This window comes from Xiphophorus couchianus, chromosome 24 (genome assembly GCF_001444195.1).
Source record: "Xiphophorus couchianus chromosome 24, X_couchianus-1.0, whole genome shotgun sequence".
Lineage (NCBI taxonomy): Eukaryota > Metazoa > Chordata > Actinopteri > Cyprinodontiformes > Poeciliidae > Xiphophorus > Xiphophorus couchianus.
Window position 1 is genome coordinate 9,436,974 of NC_040251.1, and position 23,837 is coordinate 9,460,810.

Below are 23,837 nucleotides of genomic sequence, written 5' to 3' on the forward strand. Positions count from 1 at the left end.
TTCAGTTTGGTCCCATTTGGCTGGAGCAGCTTCCTTCACATGTTAATGTACCCACTACATGGTCTGTAAAACTGTAAATGGGACCCATTATGACTTTATGGAGTGGCAAGTGGCTGTTTTTAAAATGAAGACCAGAAGAAACCTGTACTTTATTATTTCCATTTCACAAATAAGCACTTCTGTTCGTTAACCACAATAAATCAAATCCCAAATAATAAATCAGAGTGAAATTTGTGGTTCTAAAGTAAAAAAATTCAAGGGATTGCATCATTTTTTCCAACCCATTGTATTCAGAGGTTAAAATGTTTTCTAGAATCCTCAGAAAAAGAACGAAAATGTTTCAGTGTTCCAGCGCTACCTGCATGGTGCTGATGCACAAGCTTCTGTGGATGACAAACTGGCTGAGGGCGGCGGATCGCTTGTAGCTGTTCCGACCGTGGACCATGAGGAGTCGACCCAAATGTTTGAACTGAGTCACAGAGAAGTCGGCGGCCAGAGAGGCTTGCTTTCCTTCCTGCAGAGAACACAAAGAGTTAAACCCAGAGTTTAGATCGGGCCTAAAAAATCCAGCCTGATAGACACGGTGTCTGAGCCAATTCTGAACCGACCAATTAACTTTAATTACAGGCCCGAGCCTGAAGTAAACCTGATATAATTTAGTTACAACTTTACTGGTGTCATTTTCAGACCATAATTTGAGTAAGCAGTGTAACTGCTCTCATTTTTGGCTTTTATTCAATGTCTTCCCGCTCGACCTTGTTGCTTGTTTTAACCGTAGGGTGATTCAATTCCAAATCACCTGGGATGCAGTACGTTATGCTTGTTACAGTATCATTAACTTCTGTACCCTACTTACTTTCTTCTATTTATCTATTATACTCTTCCATTTAGACTATAACAAGTAAGCTGCAATATGTAACTTTCAGAAAAACATTTTTCTTTTTCATATTTGTTCAAACTGTCTATGTCATGACAGTATAGTATTTGGATCCTTAACCTAACCACAGATAATCTGGTTGTTTCTAACTAGAAAAAAAACAATCAGAGCCAGTAGGAGGGTCTTGGCGCAGTCAATCACCCTTTGTGTGCCGCCTTGCTCTCTGCTGCACTGCATCTTCCTGATAGCAGAGACTCTCATGAATGCTAGGCTAGTTAGCATGGGCACCAATGCACAAGGTTGAATGACAGCATTAAGACTCTCCTCCTGGCTTTGATTGGCTATTTTTGGTAGGAGCGGTGCATTTCTTCAGACAGTAATAATAGACCAGGGACGAGATGGAGTAGTTTGATCTTTTCACAGGCTATCCATTTCATATTGGACTGTCACAACATGGACACAGTTTTAACAAATATATAAAAAATATTTTTTTATAAAAGTTATATTCTGCTTCTTTGATCAAACTTTACATCATTCATTCTCGTTTGATTTTCTCTGTGCTGTATGAGCTGCAGGCTTATTAAACACACCACAAAAGCCTAACCCCAACCCAACCATCAGCAAGCAAAAAATTCTGGTTTGGGCCATAAAACTAATCTGTAACACAGCCAATATAACTGAACTTCAATATAGTCACAGCAGAAGTTGGGAAACACAATCATCAGGATTAAAATAAATAAAAAAAACGCCTTGAATATCACAACATCTAATTGGTGATATCTGTAAACACTAAAACCTGATGCTTTGTTAAAAGCAGCATGTGCTTCTGTCATTTTGTAAGGATGCTGTTTGATTTTGCAATGATTATTCCTTAATGATCATTGCAATTAATTTTTGAACACAAGTTCTGCTTAGAGTTTCCATCCATAGCGGATGCAGGGTCACGATCAACGAAAACTCTGGAAGAGGCTGCCGAGAGACTCCCCATAACACTAAAACCTTCCTGTCATCTTCACTTCCTCTTCTTGGACAATAGATCCTCATAAAGGGAATAATCTGTGTGTAAATTCGGCCTCAACTCTCTGGATGTGGGAGATATCTTTACAGGAAGCGCAATATCTGTCGGTGCGTCACGTCGATGCGAGGCGACGAGATGGACAGAGTCTTACTTTTCCCTCCACTCCCACGCCACAGTCGGCTTCCTGGATCATGCTGACATCATTTCCTCCGTCCCCTGGGAGAGAACAAAAGTCATGGATTCACATCACTCACCAGAACCAACCAATACATGCCCTTAATCTTAATTTAGCTGGATTACAAGATGGCAGAAATAAAATAAATGCAAAAAAACTCCACAAATGCGGTTTTGCAATTGTTAGAAGTGATGTGAGCAGTTTGTGGTTGAGACATTTGAGGTCTTGAGGTTGACAGAGATAGACTGGATGGGATCGTTATTACTCACCCACTGCACAGGTGAGTTTGCCTGTTCGCTCTTGCAGCAGCCGGACTATCTGCGCCTTCTGAGTAGGGGTGCATCGGCAGCAAACCACAGCGGGACACTGACACGCAAGCTCCATGAACTCATACTCGTAATATTTCAGACAAACCTGCCAAAGGAAGAAAAAAAAAGCGGACAGGTGAGCACCTCAAGCCACCACATTTAACTGATCTGGGCTGTGGCTCTCGGATGCCTTTACCCAAGTTACAGTTAAACTCCAGCTGCGGTTTAGAAAGTGTCTGTAACCACGGAGGCCACATCCAGAAAGGCTTCAGTGGATGTGATATTATCACGTATCACACTGAAAACATGTCACAGTTTCATAAAGGCAGATAAGACAGTGGGATGTGAATTAGACAGGCGAGAGCCAGCTTACTTCGAGCGAGTCCCCCGATATCACCAGAGCGCAGTCATGTTTTCTCCTGAAAGTGTTGAGCTCCAGGTGGGCTTCCCCTCTTGTCGTCACCTGTGGCAAGGCCAACCACATTTATAAATTAACGCATATGTATATGTCCTCACACACACAACGCATAGACAATGCGCAAAAGAGGAAACCTAACAGAGATGGCAATCTGTGAGCCTTTGTCTGCTCGGTGTTTATCAGGCAGAAGAACGGTAGCACCTGCAGTGTATGGAAATGCCGGAAAAACTTAATAACTGACTTAGAAATTCTGCAACAAAACCTGATAGATGCAACATAAAAAAATAATATATCAAAAAGTATCAAAATGTTAAACATAGCAGAATCCCTTGTCGTGAGCAGGAATGCCAGCTGAAACAAGCCATCATAACAGATCTACTTCTACCACACAGTCTGTCTACTTCAATCTTACCAAGCATTTTTTCTCTAGTTCCTAGTGCAAATATCTTAGTACACTTGAAATGTGACCTAGCTAACTTAAAAATAACTTTTCAGGAGATACAGTAACTTGTTTTAAGTAAATAATTTCTTATTATTGGTGGATAAGCACTGGTTCCACGTTCCATGAAGTCATTTGTAGGTGAAACTAGTACTTTTTCAAATCAATATTAAGGAATTATTGACTTAAAACAAGTTTGTGTATCTTGCTGAAAAGTTACTTGTATGTTAGTTTTGCCTTATTTCAAGAATACCAAGATATTTGCTCTAGAAACTGCACAAAAATGCATGGCACGACATTGTTTTTGAAGTGAAAAGTACATTATTAAGGCACATATGTATAAGTTATAGATACAATTTCATAATTTATAAGCTTAGAAGCGATCCATGTCCAGAAGTGGGATGTATGTCTAGAATATATTAATGAGAGACAACATACCAGGGCCTGAAAAAGAAAGTTTGCCATTTAACGTGTGCAACATTTGACTTCTGCTTTTAAAAGTAAGTAAAAACATTGGGAAGAGAAAGTATGCTATATGATAAATTCCTAAACCAACTTTGAATATAAACTCCAAAAGTGCAGCAGAAACAAGGCATGGCATTAATCTGTCAGCAGGAGCCCTGCTCTGGCATGAACATCCTTCAACTGCTGACTATTCATACGTCAATCCAGATTGGGCCATTGGTGGCCACCAGGAAGCCAATCCAGATGCATGTGTTGCAGGCCCAGTCAGCACTCCCCCATCCACTGGGACTGAGGTTTTCAACTTGTGCCAGCCATTGTTATTCTCTTCCAGTAACCACAGTTGTACGCAAGCTGTAACCTTCCCACATGGCAGGCGCTGATTCTACTCTGGCACTGCTCCAGAGGGGAAGGCAGAAAGGGGGTCTATCAAAGCTGCCCGAGAGCCTGAAATCTGCAAAACAAATTAGGAAGTGAACCCTTTGCATGTTCCCTCTGGGAGTGGTCCAGCTGGTTTCTCCTTTCTGCTTGAGGGAAGGCCTGTTTGTTCTCTGTGACAGTGGTTTTGGGATGCTTTCACTGGTGGGAGGTGATTTATTCAGCTGTGGATGCTGGCTCTAGCTCCATGCAGTGCTGCATGGGGCTCTTTGACCACTAGCTAAACTGTGTTGGTCAGAGGGAGTGGACAATGATTGGATGACGAGCGTTTAAAGAAGCTGTCAAAGCTGGCCTGACAGGAACCGCATCGCAATGTTGCTGCATATGCACTTAAGGCTGCGTCCTTGTCATGCACTTACTTGTCTGAAGATGTGGATGTCCTGGTTGCGGGTGATCAAGTGGGCATTCTTAGCGGTGCATGTGGCAGTTTCCAGCTTGTCACCTGTCAGCATCCAAACCTGATTAGAAACCAGAAGAAACCACATCTGAGGAAACCTGATGGTTGAACAGATCACATAATAATCACTGATACAATTAGATAAATACAAACTACAGAATAGGATCAAAATATATATATTATATAGCTTAAATTCATTATAGCTACAGCAAAAAGTGACAAAATCAGAATTTTTTGTTATCCAAGTTAAGTGCGTTTCAAAAAATCCAACTACTGAAACTGAAGTCAGTTCCTCCAGTTTTTTGCCATTCCCTGATTGCAGAAGTTCATGCACAAATAAATAGATGCTCACATTTTTTCATGCTAATGCATAATTGTGCGTTTATCGCAAATTTGCCGCAAAATCTGTAAAAAATCTTGGCTTTAAGTGACTGTTAACTCCCATCTGCAGGTAGCGGTATTTCTTACTTCTACTATACTGCTGCCTCTGCCTTACTTGATGTCAAATTTATAATCTGTGACTGATATTATCTAAAGGATAAAAATGCTTTTGTGTCCAATCAGTCTTTTTATTCTTTTCATTTTTTTTCCTATGTAGAACTTGGAAGGGGTTTAAAGAAGAAAAAAGATTGCAAAATTCCTTGCAAATATTTCTAAAATAACCCCACAAATCAGTGAAATTTTTTTTTAAAATTTTAATTACAAAAAGATTGCAAAATCTTAAAGTGACTGATAAGAAAATAAGCATTAATTATGCTTTATTCATATGACAAAGAACTATATAGATAATCCAGTTCAAGTATGCTGAACTTGTAATTTAGATGCTAGCGTAATATTTAAAATCAGAATTAAACCAACATTCAGTTTTTATACTCCTCTAATCTAATCTGGAACAAACTTCTATAAAACTGCAAAACTGCTGAAACCCCGAGTTTCTCAAGGAAAAAACTCCCTTTGTTTAGAGCTGCTTTTGTTCCATTTATAATATTAGTTGAAAGGATTTTAATTTTAGTCTGTAGTACGACTTTGCGTTCCTTTATTACGTCATTAATATTTTTATTTTCATCATGTAAAGCACTGCGAATTGTCTTCTTGCTGTGTTTCAAAAACACACTTGTTTTGAATTCATTTAAATAATTCAAACTAATGGTAAAAACAATATAATTCAATTCACTGAAAATTTATGGAGGCAACCAGTTAAAATGCAAATCAAATATCTGCTTCTCTACTTTTCATGGCGATGCTTTAATACCACTGTAAGCTGAAAAGCCCCACACACCCTGATGCCTGCGTTGCGGAGGATCTCCAGGGTGGGTCTGACGTCGGCCTGGAGCTGGTCCTCCACCCCGGTCAGACACAACAACTCCATCTCCATCTCCAGGCTCTCGATCACCGTGGCTACTTTCAGGGAGCGGTCATGAACACTGAGTTTGGCCTGGACGTACCGCGCCTGGGGAGAAGCACAAACAATGGAGCTATCACAAGTGGGTGGATCTAAAAACACAAACAAAAAAAATGTGTGATTCATTGCAAGCAGTGACAAGAGCATAATATTGTTAAAGACAAAGAAAAGAAGAGGAAATGTTAGTCTGCAACAAAAAGGGTTCAAAAGAATGAAGAGAAAAATAAACTATCACCATGACGACAGATAACTTAGTCAGGTGTTTTGACATTATACATATGTAGAGAATGCAAGATAATTGATGTCTTTACTTAGTCTATACAAAAAAATTATACTTTGAAGATACTTGTTTGCATCAAAACCATAATAAATTGAGCTATTTTGATTTTCCCACATTGACAAACAACTTTGCACAGCAAAGTTTCAGACACACATACACCCACACTTTGCCACCTCCCTCCCTTGCAGGGGACCACCTCAACAACCTTGGCTGAGAATCAAAACAGTAGCTGCTACTATAAGTTTAAACCTTTACTAACATTGTAAGTGTGTTTGGAGAGGAGCCACTGGGACCCTCTTTAGTTTTGCCAATGAGGCGGAGAAACAGGAAAAGTCAGAAGATGTTGATAAGCTTTGATGCTATCAGCATCACAGACCAGCAGGAAAAAAAAGAACAAACCTGTATTTGATGTTTGAGAGAGAATTAAAAAGAAGAGTATTGCTCCTGTTTCTGTAAGAGCAAACATGCCAGATATACAAAGGAAAGGAAAAGGACGCATGGTTGGATGGGTGGACAAATAGACGGCCGGACGATTGAACAAAAAGATGATGGATGGATGGACAGATAGACGGATGGACAAAAAAATTTGATGGATGGATAGATGGCTTGAATGGAGCAACAGACAGACAAAGGGAAGCCTGGATAGATGGACAAAGGATGGACGGATGAGTAGATGGACAGACAAAGGAATGGATGGACAGATAAAGTGATGGATGATAAACAGACAAATGGATGATGAATGAAGAAAGGAATAGACAAATCCATGGATGGATGGACCAGCAAAGTGATAGATGGTTGACTGAATGTAGTGGAAAGTGCTTTGGAGTCCTCTGACTTGATAAAATGCTTTACAAGTGCAGGCTGTCTACCATTTAAATGTAGTATGGTATTAATTCCATACATGAATCTGATCCAGATTTAGAGAATCCTTTAATAAAATGTCAAACTTTTCCAGACAGAACAGGAACCCCACTATTATGTGTGTGTGCAAACTGACCCCCATTCCTTAATGCTAATAGCAAACATATTTACAGCAGAAATGTACATTTTTGAACTTGCCGTCGCATAATTGTGAAAACTGCAGTGCACCAAATCCATACACTCGAAGCAGACATGATCAATCGGTCAACGCCCATCTTTAACGCTCCAGCTTCAGGGCAAATTGCAAGTGAAATAAAGCAAAAACAATCTGGCCATGACTCATAGAGGAACACAAACTCTGTGTGTGACTCAGATGGTGACTCACTGCTGCCCACCAGCTCTGCTCACTCAATTATGCTCTTCAGAAATGTGCCTGGGGCTAAGGACTGCAGGGGAGAAGGCCCGGCCCTGCCCTGCTGAAACAATGAGAGGAGCCCTGTGTATGTGTGAGTGTGCTTGTGTGGGAGGACGGAGTGGATGCGGCTCCAATAGGGGTCAGAGGTTAGTCTGATTACCAAATAACACACTTTGACATTTAGAGGCTTTACTTGTCGGGGCAACATATCAATCTGTATCTGTAGTGTCCGTCAGCTGATGTGCCTGGAGCACTTAAGTTTTCTGGAGCACTGACTTAAAGCTCTGCAGACTTCCTTCGACTTGGGTCAAACAAATCCTTCGTCTTTCAGCAGAAAGTTCCTCGGAGACCCAACCCCCGGCTCTGCCTCGCTGTGGTTTAATCTTATAAGTGTATGCTTACCTCAAAATCCTGATACTGTTCCTCTGTCAGCGACTTCTTGGAGACCACAAGGACCCTCAGGCCTTCCCTCGCCATGTTTCCACACTAGGAAAAGCAGACGAGAACATTTGGGTTCAGCAACTTACAAAGCCTCTCTCAGTGTAAGAGGACTTTCTAGCAAAAATAACACCATGTCTGTCATGAATACTCAAAAAATAAAAAGGACATTTACCTCCTCTTCCAGCCAGTCGTTGTACTGCACAATGCCTGCCATCACCACATCAGCACCCTTCATGTAGAAAGTTATCTCTCCTGTCGATTCGTCCTGAAAACCAGTGGATAAAGACTTGATTTTTGCAGGACACGTTTTCCTGAGCAACGTGAGCTCTGGAAGTCTGTGCTGTTTGGAAATGCAGGATGTATTTGGTAATTGTGATGGATTCACTTTTATCAGGAAATCAAGTCAAGTTTAAAACATTCAGGCTTCCTGAGTGAGATATCAGCCAACAAAAATGATGTTAGTCACCAGAGTGAGTCACAGGACAAAAGGTGAAAATTTTCTCAGACAAAACGCTTCTGTTATTCTGTTTTTATATTCTGGCCCTGTGTCAAGTAGCAATTAGCTTCAAAACAACAGCCAACAACCTACTATTTTGACATCAAAAATAATAATAAAAAAGCCAATAGACCTGTCATTTACTTGGTTTTTTATTTGCAGACAGAAGAAGAAATTGAATCCTTAGCCTGTAACAATATTTTTCTAAAGGGCAGGGTGTCCCAACTGCTTTGAAAATTAGGGGGAGGGCAAAGGGAAAACTAGAAGGTTTTGAAAGCAATCCCTTGGAAATATAGTGAGGATGTGGACTAGCAAAGAGACTCACAAATTTACATATTTTTCAGTTTCTCATTTTTCATAGCCACAGTAATGTCTAGTGCAGACAGGGTCTGCAGTCTGTGGCTCTGAAAACTTGATTTAGAAATCTGCTTCTAATCATAAAAGTAAAATAAAGGTTCCTCTTAGCTATTTGTCTGTATATTTTGGCCAAATTAATTTTTACATGTTAACATGTGTGTCTGTTCCAGTAGCATACATCAACAGGGGCCCTTAATGCACACACACACGCGCACGCACACACACACATGTCATGTTGATATGTAACGACACAGGACCGTTCAGGACAGGTTACTGGACTCCAGCTCCAGTCAGTTTGATCACATATGCCAACGTTTCTTTTAAAAACAGAGCCAGGCTGATAGAAAGCTCTAGTATTCTAGTATGCTTTTTTTTTTCTAAAGATAAAAATTAGGGAACTTTGATTCTTTAAATTCCACAATGTTTTTCTTTCTATTTTTTTTCCAGGGACAAAAATGGTTTAGGCTACAGCTAATAACTTTTATTTAGCATAAAAGTAAGAAAGATATTTTTTGTTTCTGAATTTGAAATGCTTTCAAATTACAACAACCATTAGAGTTTTACGTTTAAAACACGTAAATGTCATTTATCGGGTTGAATACAACTCAATGCAAACACACATACATATAAGTATCTCCCTATATAAAGTACATTGTCCCACATACACTGTGATTCAATATAATTCAATATACAGTACAGACCAAAAGTTTGGACACACTTTCTCATTGAATTCAATGAGAAGGTGTGTCCAAACTTTTGGTCTGTACTGTATGCCTAGAAATTTAGATATACTTAGACTAAACATCAAATGAAGTCTAGTTACTGTCTGCTATTTAGGAGCAATTATATTCCATATAATTCTCATTTGTATGTTGAAAATAAATACTGCAGATCAAAATGAAATTTAAAAACAATAAAAATGTAGGTAAATGTATTAATTTTTTTCAAGGATGTTTGAAATATGTTCAGCAAAACAACTGTGGCGATGTTTGTCATCTACAACTGTCAACTGCTTACCTTTACTTACAGGTACATCAAGTCATTCTTTCTTGCATATGAGGAATCAGTGAGACCCGCTAACAGTGCCAGTGAAACAGTGGCTGACTGTTGTAGCTTTCACTGACACCAGCACAGCATTTGTTTTACAAAAACAAACAAACAAACAAAAAAACAGCAAAAAGATGGACTCAGATGACCCTGTTTTCAAAGAGCTCACAGCTGATGTTACGTAGAAGACGTATTATTTCCTCCTTCAGTATTACAACTTCCTGTTACATTTCAGGATGTGACAGTGGACTGTGTAGATAGTCCTGAGCTCATTTAGTGTTGACCAGATTGTGATTATGGTTTCCTAAGAAATGAATTAAATTGAACATGCTAAATGGAAAAAAGTAAAATAATAATGTATTATGAATAAAACCCCAAATAAAATAAATTCACAAGAAGAGCCCTTCACTTTGTACAAATTTTTGTTTTGTTTTTGCTAGTCCCTATTCAGACTTAGAACATTCTAAAGTACAAGACTCTATATTTTTAACACTACTTACACATAAAAATTGTTACATTTTTTACTTATCAGTGAACTGATGGTTTTTCTATAATTGTTTCAGTTCTTACTTGCGACTCCGCGAAGTTAAATTTTAACAGATTAAACAATATTTCTTTTTGTCAAGTGAAAACACTTGACATCATCATTGTTGTTCTTGTTATTGTTTTAAATAAATAACAGATTTTAGTTTTCTCTGTTTAAGAACAAAATTTTACTTTGTTTTTCCTCTTTTAAATAACAACAAAATACATAACATTCTCCTACAGTAACATCATAAAGTAAAATTAACAGCAATATCAATATCATCTTCACACTCACTCGCACTATAATCCCCATTCTTTTGCTCTCGTAGGTGAAGGGAAATATCTGGAGGATGGTGAAGCTCAGAATTTGACCAGTAGGGGTCCGTAGTTGCATGGAGGATTGGTCTCTTCCCACCAGAGTCAGCCCAACACTCTCTGTCCACTGCACCAGCGACACCTACCAACACCACAGTGAAAAAGCTTTCAAATAATAGATTTGGTACATAACAGAAAGATGAATTTGCTGCATTTTTTATCCATCAGCTGATGATTTAGTTTATTATATTATAAATAAGACAGAATGGAGAGAAACTGTGATCATTAACCTATGCTCAGATTTTTAAACCTGAGCAGAGGTTTAAAAATCTGAGTTTATTATGTTGACATAATAAAGACCTTATGTCAACCTATATTCTATTTTTTTAAGTCTGATGAAAAGCAATTAAATTCATTTTTGGACAAAGAACTGTGAGCACTGAAAGAATCAATCAATAATGCAATCCTTTTCAGCACTTAAGGTTATTGACTGATGTCCATTTATGAAGAGAAAACATTAGTTTTGCTCAATTCTTTCTGAAGGACACGACATCATCCATTAATACAACGGCAGCATGAAAAGGGGGGGTGAGGGGAAATATGTTTCACAATAACTATCAGGCCAGCCGCCAAATGGCACATCCAAGTCACCGTCAGTCCTCTGGCAGGAAAAATGGCCGACGATAAGCAGATACAGACCAGTGAAGAGCAGGTGGTTTCTGGTTTTCATGTTATGACACTAAAAAACAAAAAAACTAATTGTTTCAAGAGTATTTTTACTGCAAATGTGTGTCAGGAAGTCAAACGAGGCCTGGCCAGCGGGACTTTAACGTCAGCTCAGCTCTGACTAACACAAGACTGGTCGTCCAGGGAGTTATGAAGATATCTGCTTAGTCATAGTCTACAAATACTGGCCGTGGGAGTATTCTTGGATTTTGCATCCGCCACAAAGGCACCTCCAACATTGAGGTTAGCTGTTTGCTTCTAGCTGGACCTTAAAATCATTCAAACTAGTCAGCCTGACTCAAAAACCAGATGGCTGGGATTGTTTTTTTAATCAGTGGCAAAGGAAACTGCAATGCTGACTCCATGCTGACATGAATCACACACAACACATCTTGAATTATCAGTGCATATAAATCTGATTATTCTATGAATAACAAAAACTCCACAAATACTAACTGTCCTGGTAGCAACATATAACAAGATAAATAATAAACAAATCTTTTATTATGGTGGCATAATCTCACATTGAAAAATTTATTTAAAAAGGAAAGAAATCCCATGTCAAGAAGTAAGTGGGAGTTATTATCTTTGGACCTAAAAAGGAATGATTCAGAGTCAACATGCGTATTCAATTATCAAAGATAGAAACTGGAGATCAGGAACAAAATCTTTGTGTAGTGATGAATCTTAGAGCCACATAAAGATAATTACAAAGTCGGCCTTCTATCACCTGAAGAACATTTCCAGGATTAAAGAAGATCTAGAGAAACTCATTCATGTGTTTATCCATAGTTACATTAATTACTGCAAATCAGACAGCTACAGCTGATCCAAAACACTGCTGCAGGCCTTCCGACTAAAACCAGAAAGATAAAGAGCATTACCCAGTCCTAAGGTCCTTACACTAGCTCCCTGTAGCTTAGAGAATAGGCTTCATGTATCATCAACCTTCCAGACCACTCAGGTCTTCTGGTTCTGGTTTGCTCTGTATCCCCCCAGAAACAAACAACAACATCCAGAAATCTGGAACAAACTTCCAGAAAACTGAAAAACGGTTGAAACACTGAGTTCCTTTAAATTAAGACTAAAAACCCATCTGTTTGTAATTGCCTTTGATTCATAATAACTGTTGACTGTTATTATGATTGATATAATTTCTTAATTTTGATCATGGCATTTGACAAAATGTAATGTTTATTGCTTGTTTCATGATTGGTTACTGTATTATTTTTTTGTGGTGTAAAGCGCTTTGAACCGCCTTGTTGAAGAAATGTGCTATTCAAAAAGACTTGACTAACTGGACTAAAATAGCTGAAATCCAGAAATACTTGAGACCCTATAAAAAATTATCAGAACTGCCTATTTTAATGGTGAAAACAACAAATATGCCTTAATATGCGCAGCGGAAACTGTCATGAACCAAAGAACTACCAAAGAAGATAGCATCCACCGTGTCCCTTATCTCCGCTCTTGGAGGTATAGCCGGTTAGCGCAGAGGAAATTGAAATTGGAAATTTGCAAACACCAGCTAATACTGTGTAAAGCAAACCTGCTTTACACAGTATTGTGCATTTCCTTTCAAATATTTTAGATATGTGTTACAAAACAATACAGAAACAAATTTTCTTAAAAAATTTTTAAATTATATTCCACTGAAAATATTCATAAATACTGAACCGCAAATGGGGCCCACTGTAAAGTGTTCTTCATGTATTGTGCAGAATAATTAGCAAAATATTTGTTGCAAGCGAATTGTGTTTTACACATTTTGGAAAAATTGCCTTAGATCGTTGCCTCAAGTTACAGTGTGTTATATTTTTTCTTTTAGAGCTATGATTTTATAGCGCTAAGAGCTTGATTTCACGGTAAAAAAAAAAAAAAAATTCCCCTTCTTAATGAAGAGAGGGGGCAAAAACAAAATTTTCTCAGTGCAGCAGTAGGAAGTAGATTGTACCTCGTCTGGGCTGGACGCCTGGTACACCCTGCATGTGTCTTCGTAGTGCTGCTCTGCCTCAGCCTGGTCCGTCACACCGTTGGCTTCGTACACTGGCGTCACGTTGTGCACCAGGGCGATGGCTTTCACAGCCTCGTGAACTCTGCTGCTGATGGTCTTTCGGACCTTGGTGGCTGCAGGAGCCCTGGAGGCTGGAAGGTCATGGGTCGGCTGGGGATAAATGCAGAATGCACCTTATTAAAATAACAAAATAAGTCTGTTGTCAAATTAAAAGCAAGGTTTCCGGCTGTTTGATTGTGAAAATAAGTTGGAGTGCCAATGGGACTGTCATTGGCACTGCAACACTGTTGCATTGGAAATTATCAAAAAGTCTTTATAGAAATTTCAAGATAAGGCCATGAAGTAAACAGTTTTCATAGAAAAGGATTAGAGTTACTCAAAAAAAACAATAATTCTGACTCACAATTCTGACTTTAATCTCAGAATTCTGCTCTTTTTTTCCTCAGAGTTCTAACCTTTCTCAGATTTCTTAGTTTTATATCAGAATTCAGATTTTTTTTCTCAGAATTCAGATTTTCTCAGAAGATTAAAGCCAGAATTTTCACTTAAGTCTTACTAGATGTTTTAAAACAAGGGTATAAAGAAACTAGTTAAACCCTACAAAAGAGGATTTATTTCCAGTGACCCTATACATTTTTGTATAAACCTTCTTTTGAAGATGGAGTCTTAATTTCCTGTCAAGGATTTTCTAAAAGAAGACCAAGAAGAGTAAGGATCTTTCAGTCGCTGTTTTGATAGCGATCCATAAACATAACCAGATGTGCAGAGTAAATATGAATGATTTGCTTTTGCATTGTGACGCTGCTATTTTTAGAAGACTGTGCGCTCCAAGGGTTAATGATGGTGTCATTAAAGAAGTCCTGTCAGCGCTACGCTTGTGGGCTGATCCTGTTTCCTGCTTCACTAACCTCTGGTGTCAAGAGGACAAAGAGTGTCATATGAGATTAGGAAGCATTCAACCAAACAATAATCCCAAACTCAAAAGTTCCTCTCTACAATGCTCCATGTTTTCTTTTTCCTCGTCCTTTCCCAACCTGTTCGTGACTTTTTATTTTCTAGTTTCTGTGTTTTCTTACCTGTGTGTAAGCGCTGAACACATGGCTCTGTACTTCATCCATCGAGTCCATCCCATAAGCCACGGTTCCAAGATGGAGGCGCCTGAACACCATTTCATTTTGGGTAAGGGTGCCTGATAAAAAGAAAAGAACAGAGTTTGTACAGGTTTTCTATTTTACATTTCCAGTCCAAGAATTCTACATTTCATATTTACATTTTACAAAGTATGAACCTTAAACTGGGTTATTTTTGAGTTTTTTTATCTGGTCATTTTAAAAATCATAAGAAAACACAACACTGAAGTCGGATTCTGATTCAACAATGTTTTAAAGGACTATATCACAGCTTTTTAGAGCACTTAATCTAATCTAGATAATTTCCGAATCAAAATATATGATGCTTGAACGTCTCAAATTCAAGCATCATATTCTTTCAAATAAACTTTGTGAGCTCTGATACCTTTCTTGTATTTGTAAAAATATAAATACTTGCTTTAATGCTTTGTCACCTGAGCAATCTAAAACTTAAAAAACAAAATTCTTTTGTCTGAAATGTTAAATTTAAACCCTAATGTGGCACAAGAAAGATAAATAATGCAATTTTTAGAAAATGGAATAGACATTGCTGTTGAAACCTAAACAATTTTCTATTCTTAACTGGTTTTTCATGCCTATCTCGACTGTGTGGGAACTCTAACAAAAAAAGCATTTCCACACCGGAAGCCAAGTCAAATTGATCCCTGGGATTTTGGCAAAAGAGCAAATACTTTTGATGGTTTTAGATTTACAAACAAGTTATCTGAAGCAGATTTTGCAGTTAACATGTGGTAACTGAAAGCCAGAAGCCCTTGACACGACACACAACCTCTGAATCCTCACGCTTACTTTAAAAGCATTTTCTGCCAGTATATCAAAAAGACTTGAGGGGCCATGCACATACATTAGCCTGACCCGTGGACCCTGCTGGCCTAATCGCGCTCTGGATGTGGAAATGGTCGATCATTTTATTGGCCATGAGGGCTGTAAATCTGACGTACAACACCTCACGCCTGAGGAAGTGCAGCGGTAAAGGCTGCTGGGCTGTAAATGTGTGTATGGATGAGAGACTTTGGGGTCTTGTTTTATGGTTTAAGGTTTCAATAGGTAGCAGAAACCCCACCACAGAGCATCGCCCCCAGGGAAGGAAAACACTAAACTCATTTACCATAAGCTCCCATTCTACAGCTCGACTTGTTGGCCCCAGTAAATCTTTTGCTGAGAGAACAAAAAGTATGCAGTGCAGTGGAACCTGTTTTGTCAGTAAGCAGGTAGGAGATGCGTCCGAGCTGCTCCGGTATGGTGCTGGCCCTCACCACCGTCCCTGGGATCTTGGAGTCTTTCTTGATCATCCAGCTGAAAACCATCTTTCCCATGTCCAGGTTAACGCGCAAACTGTATTAAATAAAAAAAAAAAAAGGGATGATAAGCTTATTATAAAACAACTAAATTACCCAAAGAATATTTCAGATAATATTATTTTGGACCTGATGGGTACAATGTGGGAGAAGAGGAGTAAGAAGCGGAAGATCTGGAGGTACCAACGGCCAGCGAAGTGCTGAAGGGCCACCATGACCAGTGACACAACGACCAGTGCCCCAAACAAGATCTTGGTCAAACAGTTCACCTCCAGGTCAAACAAACCCACCTGACAGGAGAAAAAGAAACAAACCTTAAAGATCATTAAAAAATGTTGTGCATCTGCAAAGCAGTGTTTTGCAAAGGTATGCATAATCCTGAAATTCTGCTACCGTTTTGACACATTACAACCACAAACTTTATTTTACTTCATAGATTAAAGCAAGTTTAGCATTGTTGTGAAGTGAAAGAGGCATGATAAGTTTTAAGACTGTTTGTGGTTGCAATGTGAGGACAAGCTCAAGGGGTGTGAATACTTCTGCAAGACCCTAAATGCAGTTCTAAGTAAGTCCTAATTGACAGTCAGAATATCAGTAAGATTTATAAGTTGTTCTTAAGTCATACTCCACTTATGGCACCCTACTGTACCTTGTGTCGCGGGTTGGAGGTGTTCATGACGCTCCGCAGCTCCTTGCCTGTGTAAATCACAACCCCCACCACCGTGCCTGGGGTGAGGGGAGACAAAAAGGCCAAAAAGTGCCTCAGGTCAGTAGACTAAAGCTCCAGCGTCAACCATAATATGTCAGAAAGATGTTTTCCAGACCCATAATCCTGACATGAATAGACTTTTCTAAAATGAAGAAAGTCAGATTTCCAATTGCATAATGGGTAACACATGTTAAAGCGGGTTAAGGAGGATTTACTCTCCTGCAGGAGAGAAAAAAAACACTTTTATTTAACAATTCTACTTAAGTTTCACTGAGCAATTTATAAATGAACAAAGCTGTCTCACTAATTTTTCACAAAATATCAGATCAACGGTCCCAGAAGTAGCAAGTTAATTTCCTGAAAAACAGTTTTATTGGTGTAATATGAGTCAGACATTTACCAGAAGCAACAACTGTGCTGGCCCACAGGGTGTTCTCAATGCTGAGGCTTTCGTTAACTGGGGGGTCGCCATCTTCCTGGAAAAGTTCAGCAAAAAATGGTGAGGGAACACTCAAGTCATTCTAAAATAGAAAACACAGAGCTTAAAAAACATCTTCTGTAATGCTCTTTTTTACTCTAATTTATGGCTCACAAAAATAGATAACAAATGGAATTAAAATAACAAATAAAATCCTATTCTACTTTTATAATCCAACTAGACTGTAACAAAGTTTTATTAAGATTTTTTTAAAACCCCAGACTCAACTCAATTCCCATATATTCCTCTCTGAAAGTGTGTATTGACAGCTGCAGCTCCCTGTGTGTTTGTGTCATGTGACCAGACAGAAGCAGATATTTTTAAGTTTTATGAAGTAGGACAATACCTTTATCTTTAAGTGTTGTCTGCACAAAACTAACTCCAACCAAATATATTTTGAGTAGAACTATTAATAACTCGTATCAAAACAAAGCATAACAAGCTAGAATTAGCATAGCACTTCAGCAGGCTGCTCAGGATAAAAAACATTATCAGTAGGAGCAAGATGTGACTTTACCAGTACTGAGATCACTTCTGCTGACCTGCTAATGAACTAATATTGGAGCAAATTTTTCATTTAGCGCTGTAGAGTTTTTGCTAACTTTGAAAATGTTAAGCGCACTTCACTAAATTAATTTTAAAGCATTAATTTACAATGTCTGATCTGTTAAAAAAAAAAATCACTTCCTAAAGCTCAAACTCTAAAGGTAAGATGTGCAGTAATAAATTTAATCCTAATGAGTCTGACACACTATGTTGTAACACATATTGTCTCACCGACAACGCTGGATATCAACATGGTTGAATTTACGCTTTAGCATTAGCTTCTGCTAAATACAGTATTTGTACAGAAATTTTACATTAGCGGAACTAATGTTTGTGGTTAGTGATTTAAAGTTAGTTTAGCTAACAGTGCCCACCACTGGAGTTTACTAAAAGATGGGACTATGTCTGTCAAGTTACAAAATGTTTATTGATCCATTAGGTGAAAAGAGATTAAATTAAAATTGTTAGAGTGACCAATATAATCGCAATCAACTAAACAAACACACAGCAGGTCATTAAGAACAGACTTACCCTGGTGAAAGTTCCAATAAAGTTATGAATATCAATGTTTGGTTCTTCTGCATATACATATGATCTGATCTGAAGAAGGTCCTGCGAGAAAACAAAGAAGGCTTAACATCTGAAGACAGATTGACGTGTGTCTGATTTTCAATTTTACACTCCTCCAAAACTTGCTTAATGACATGCAAAAAAAATAGCAAAATGTCCACCGTATCTTTCTAAACACTATGTACTGACTTGATCAAACAACAAAATGTCTTCAATTTCCAGCAACGCTAATTAGCCTTTTACAATTTGATCAGAAGTGATCATTATCACTTTCAAGATATCAGGATGTGAGTAAGCACCATCAGGCCAGAGCTGCTAGTTATATCTAAATGAAAATGTCTACAAAATCATCTGATTCTAGAATTACTTGCAACCCACCAAAACCAAGCTTGCCTCGACTATTTTCAGAATTGAAAAATCTTGAGTCAAACAGTGAAAACCTTCCTGTAAGTAAAGGCCTGAGGTGAGTCCGGTCTTTTAGTTATGGAGTCCTTTGAAGTGCCAGCCACCCTACTCTTTACCCAAATGACCACTCTTGTCGTAATGACAGACCCGCTGCTGCACTGAGAAAACAATCTGGATTCACAATCAGTCCTGTGTTCATCAGCTAGGAATGGACGAGACTAAACAAAGCCATAATCCTCGACTTTTTCTCCAATGTTCTTCTCACTCACTGCGGCAGTTGGCAGCCTCTGCGTGCAGGCCACTGGGAGGCGCAGTTTCCAGTCTGTCTCTCCATCCAGCTGGTCAGTTCGCAGGAAGCAGGATCCTGGAAGAGATGCAACATTAAACAAACTCACCTCTAGAGGGCGACCATACATAGACATTTAGTTAAAGCAGAAACCTCCCTGGCCTCACTTTACAAGAAAAACTACTCAAAAACTCCACACTGACTGAATCTCATATTGATTATTAACTTTTAAGATGCAAAATTATAAATAATATAATCTTGCACCAGTTAAGTGTGACAGTTGCCCATTATTGTTGGCAGGGAAAGGAAAGGCATCCAGAGCCCATCCCCCTCCTCCAGCATGCATGCGTCATCCTGCCCAAAACTCTCAATCATGGCTGAGGCCCTTCATAATTGACCTAATGGCCTCCACATGGAAGAGAGATAACCAGCAACTATTTCCAGTAAAACAAAGTTTGTTTTTTCCTGGAACAGGAAGATGCAACAACAGACATGAAGTCCTTCAAACAGAGCCACAGTTAGCTTCATCAGAAGAAAATAAATACAGATTGTGTGCCGCAAGAGTTTGTTTTTTTAAAATAAAGAATGCATTGTCCTTCAGTACATTTGTCATCACTGACAGAGCTTGTTCTTATCCATATTTGATTATTCAGATGAGCCGGTGAGGCATCCTCCTCGCCTGTCTCTTGTTGTCTTTTTGCATTTCATCTTGTGCATCCCTTGATTTTCCTTTTCATTATCTCCTCATTTGAAAGACAAAAATTAAGTGGGGCAAGACATTGCAGATGGTACATTGTTTTGTCTACGTGACCCATTACTTTATCAACCTACTAAAAAATCCAGTAAGAATTTAGCTCCATCTTTAGGCTTCCTGTCGTGCCTCCGGGTTAATCCTGGCACCTCTGTGCCTTTCTTTTTTTTTAAACACATCATTTCCCAGACCAGATAGCTAAATCAGGGTGTTGTGGCTATCTGGGAGAATGACCAGCAGATGTTTACCATTTCTCTCAGAAGTCCTCAGAAAGATCATGTCAGCGGGGACACGTTGGTTCTAGAAAGAAAGGCAGAAAGAAAAACAAGAATTCAATATCACTTCATGACTGTTTACTTTTCCTTCTCCATCCCTCCACTTCTCCCTATAACTAAAGACACACAAGACTTTAAGCTCTGCATGTGCCACATTAGCAACAGACAGTCATTTGTAAGTCTTCCAGAAAAATCACCCTTCACTCAGCCTTTTACACCACACGCAATAGGTTCATCTGGACTGCTTTGTTAAACAATTCAGGACTTGGATTACAATTTTAAATGCTACATATGCCAAAAAAAACAAACTACAAAATGTTTCATTATTCAATGTCAGACTTCTTAAGTCCATTATGATTAAAATTTAAAACCCTAAATTAATTAATTCTTGGTTGATCTTTGCTTCACAATTTTCTAAAGGTTGTCACTGTTGCTGGTACAACTTTTTCCTTCCACTTACCTTTACATCATAAAGCTTGGATACAACATTCTTCAGCATTAACCACTTTCTGGAGGGGATCTCTCTGCTGGACAACTGTCAAAGCATTCATATCTATAGCTGGGTTTCCATTATAAATGTGCACAAAGCTTTGTCAATATTACACTTGTGTCAAAAAAAACACAATTTCACAATAGAGGTGTTTCCATTAAATAAGAAACTTCAACTACTTCCTGTTGTCTTTTTCTTTATGGTTTGTGCCAGTCGCAACATCAGGTTGTTGATCATGTGACTCAAGTGATGCAAAAAGAGCGTTTCCATTAGAGTTTTGCAAAATAAGTTTTTTCAAAATTGCCGTGTTTCCATTGAGCAAATTTATTTTCAAAATGTTAGTACTCGGATGTCTGAGGATGAATTCCTTTCATCAACGCTTATTAATTTACTTTAATCTCAAGGTTTGCAGTTTTGTCACCATATTTACTTCCAAATCATAGGTGATGTTTCTCAATCTACAAATTGAAATAACTGAATTAAAAGACTTGGAATGGAAGCTAGTTGAGAGAACCCTTTTCTTATACTTCGGCAAAAAGAAAAGAAATCATAAATTATAACCGAAATAAAAAAAAACTAAGAAATTTACATCAATCTAACTAAATTGAATTTGTACTCGAACCTCATTAGAGCCATTTTAGGTTCACATCTCTTGTGTAAGTATTAAGATTTGACAGGCTGGGGCTCAGAATTGATCACAAGATTACAAAATCTTTACTAACTCCTTCCCCTTCAGTCGCCAGTGGGGCGCAGATGATTAACAACCCGGCTCGTTATTGGCCGTCGCATAAACGGTGACTCAACGGTCCTGAAGGGCCCCAACTATTCACAGATGTTCATCAAAACCTTCAACAAACAATCTCCAACAAACCTTCTCCACGATTATTAGGTCACCCACTTGAATGCCACTGCTTTTAACCTTCACTGTGCCTGAAAAGCAGAACAAAAGTAAAAGGAGGAAGTTTGTTATATATAGCAACACTTTGAAAGTCTGCAGATTGGTTTTACTTTATCAAGTATCATTCAGACATGAAAGTATCCTCTGGGTGAACTGGTGTCCTGCATGCCAAAGCAGCTCTCCATGCAGATTTGAAAGAATGTTGTGTGGGGGGGGGTTGAGCCTTTTTCTCTCATTCCACTTGGAATGAACAGGCAAAATTGTTTGGAGGAGATCACTGACCCTTGAACCGTGCTGTGACCTCTTGGCTTTGCATATGTAAGACATTAAAGTGCATTAATATTGTTATGCATTTGGGCTCACAGGACTTCACATGAGTGCTTTGAACATTAGAAACAACAAAAAAAACTGATAAAAAAAACCACTTCAATAAAATTTCACTTCTTTATATTTCTGGCATCTATTCATGTTCCTAAACTTTGGATTTAACGAAACTTGGAAAAACAATGTTTCTTCCTGTGTTAACAAAGTACTGACACCATAAAATTTCTATAAAACCACAAATTATGCGCAGGGGTTGCCATCATGGAGGCAACCAGTCATTGTGTTTATGGCTAAAACAAGCTGCCACATCAAAGGGGCAAAGTGATGGAAACCACAAGAGGTCCCCTGCTTTTTATTGCTGCTACCACTTTATTCCAAGGCCCCTTATGTACACTTTTAAATCTCTGCTTTGAATTACCCACTATTTCCCCTAGCCCCAATAAGTTTTAATAGGATCAACCTCCTATAGTTAGTGGAAGGCACTGATCCAGGGGAACAAATAACAGACAGATATCAGCACAGACAAACATAAGCTAAGCTGTTTAGGCTTCCTTCTCACCTCTTTTAGAAAGCTTGCTGTAAACTTGAGAGTTTACTTCTTTGTCTCGAAGGTAGCACCTTATCTCTTCAATTGCCTCCCTCGTGATGGTGATAAACAAAACAAGACCCTGGACAGGAGAGGGAAATGTCACAATTAGAGGGAGAATAAACATTTTTTTTAAATTCAATGAAGAGCAGAGCAGCTTAAACAATATAAATTAACCAGAAAAATGTAGCAGACACAAATAATGTGTGAGGAAATGAAGTGGAGGGACTACAATGATTAACATTTGTTGGAATGCAACATACCAAAGGGACCCAGTAGGTGTGGAGGGCACCTAGGCGTAACTCCTCAACAAATTGAGAGCAGGCCAGTAGCAAAAAGTACAAGTTAAAGAAGTACTTAAACTGATTAAACAGCACCTGAGGACACAGAGCAGAGAGGAGGAACCGTGTGAAACACTTAACATCTACTAAATCACAGTCGCTTCTTTTGTCACTGCAGACGCTTGAAGTTTTTCACAAGAATCTTAAAAACCTCAGCTTCAGAATCATAGTGAGAAATTCAACTTAGTTGAATTTTTACTTGCATACTTGAAACATTACAAATTACAAACATTACTAGTCAAATTCTACGCCAAGACATTCTCTTATTAAAAAGTGACTTTTATTCCTTTCTTTTTAACCCTCCACAGCATGTTTTACAATCAGGCTTTTCCTGCCGATGCCAATTTAATTTGAGCTCTGACTTGTAGCAGAGAAAAGGCATGCTGTGGGTTCTTTGATAGAGGTAGTAGCTTTGAACACAACAGAAGATGTTGTGTGTCAACACTGTGCCAATAAAACAGAAGTATAATGGCAGCACAAACAGCATGAATGGCCAATAAATCACTTTTATGTATTTGTAAGAAGGTTTTTTTTTCTTGTCTGGATCCCTAAGTGAACTGAATTAGTTGAATATGACTTTACATCCAGACATAATAGCAGAAATCAAAACAACAATATTAGTAACTTAGTAGCAATATGTATCTAAATGTGTTTAATTTTCCTCGTTTTTCACAGATTTTGAACCAGATTGTGCTCTTTGTGGGTTGATAAGCATGTAGCAATCTGGAAATATTTGCTTTTCATCCCCCAGTGTGTGATCCTAAATTTAACACACAGACTCCAGCTTTGCCCACTTTCATTACCACCTCTGTGCAAGATTACAACTAGGAGAAAACTTGTGCCTTCATGCTGCTGCTTCATGGCATTTCCAGAGATGTTGCCTGGTGGAGCCGGCAGCGCAGCAACCAATCTGCAGAAGCATAAAGCTTGCCATATTTTCCGGAGGAAACAACATCTTGACACGAGCCAGAGTAAACAAAAAAGCATCCTGATTTGCAATGCAAAAACTTCTTGCTCTTGTCTTTTGCTTCCCAAACAAATCTGAGCTACTTTCAATTTCAGTCGGCATTAACACACACAAAAAAAATATCTTAAGACAACTTGATGCCCAGAAAGCAAATGAGAATATGCAAATCAGGAAAGGAAAATGCCATAATCCAAAACACAGCTCATAGACTTAGACATAGGAGTCCAAGTCCACATGTCCAAATATGGTTAATGCAAACTAATAGGCCTCTCTATCAATGCCAGGTGTTTGTTAAAGGAGGATTTATTGAGCTTTCCTCTGAGAAAAGTACATGCAACACAAAACCTGTAC

General features: G+C 38.5%; 1 protein-coding gene across 1 annotated transcript in view; it reads right to left on the reverse strand.

The window, feature by feature from the left end:
- atp9a (ATPase phospholipid transporting 9A) overlaps positions 1-23,837 on the reverse strand; it is a 39,415-nt gene that overhangs the window by 9,802 nt on the left and 5,776 nt on the right. The window contains exons 3-23 of the mRNA XM_028011197.1: positions 22,442-22,555; positions 22,152-22,260; positions 21,242-21,300; positions 19,854-19,905; positions 18,838-18,932; positions 18,125-18,205; positions 16,970-17,045; positions 16,510-16,586; positions 15,990-16,150; positions 15,755-15,897; positions 14,488-14,600; positions 13,352-13,561; positions 10,652-10,813; positions 8,104-8,196; positions 7,893-7,976; positions 5,812-5,982; positions 4,495-4,593; positions 2,752-2,841; positions 2,340-2,484; positions 2,047-2,111; positions 359-514 (exon numbers count right to left, since the gene is read on the reverse strand). Coding sequence (XP_027866998.1) covers positions 359-514; positions 2,047-2,111; positions 2,340-2,484; positions 2,752-2,841; positions 4,495-4,593; positions 5,812-5,982; positions 7,893-7,976; positions 8,104-8,196; positions 10,652-10,813; positions 13,352-13,561; positions 14,488-14,600; positions 15,755-15,897; positions 15,990-16,150; positions 16,510-16,586; positions 16,970-17,045; positions 18,125-18,205; positions 18,838-18,932; positions 19,854-19,905; positions 21,242-21,300; positions 22,152-22,260; positions 22,442-22,555 — 2,355 coding nt within the window. The remainder of the gene's footprint in view (positions 1-358; positions 515-2,046; positions 2,112-2,339; positions 2,485-2,751; positions 2,842-4,494; positions 4,594-5,811; positions 5,983-7,892; positions 7,977-8,103; positions 8,197-10,651; positions 10,814-13,351; positions 13,562-14,487; positions 14,601-15,754; positions 15,898-15,989; positions 16,151-16,509; positions 16,587-16,969; positions 17,046-18,124; positions 18,206-18,837; positions 18,933-19,853; positions 19,906-21,241; positions 21,301-22,151; positions 22,261-22,441; positions 22,556-23,837) is intronic.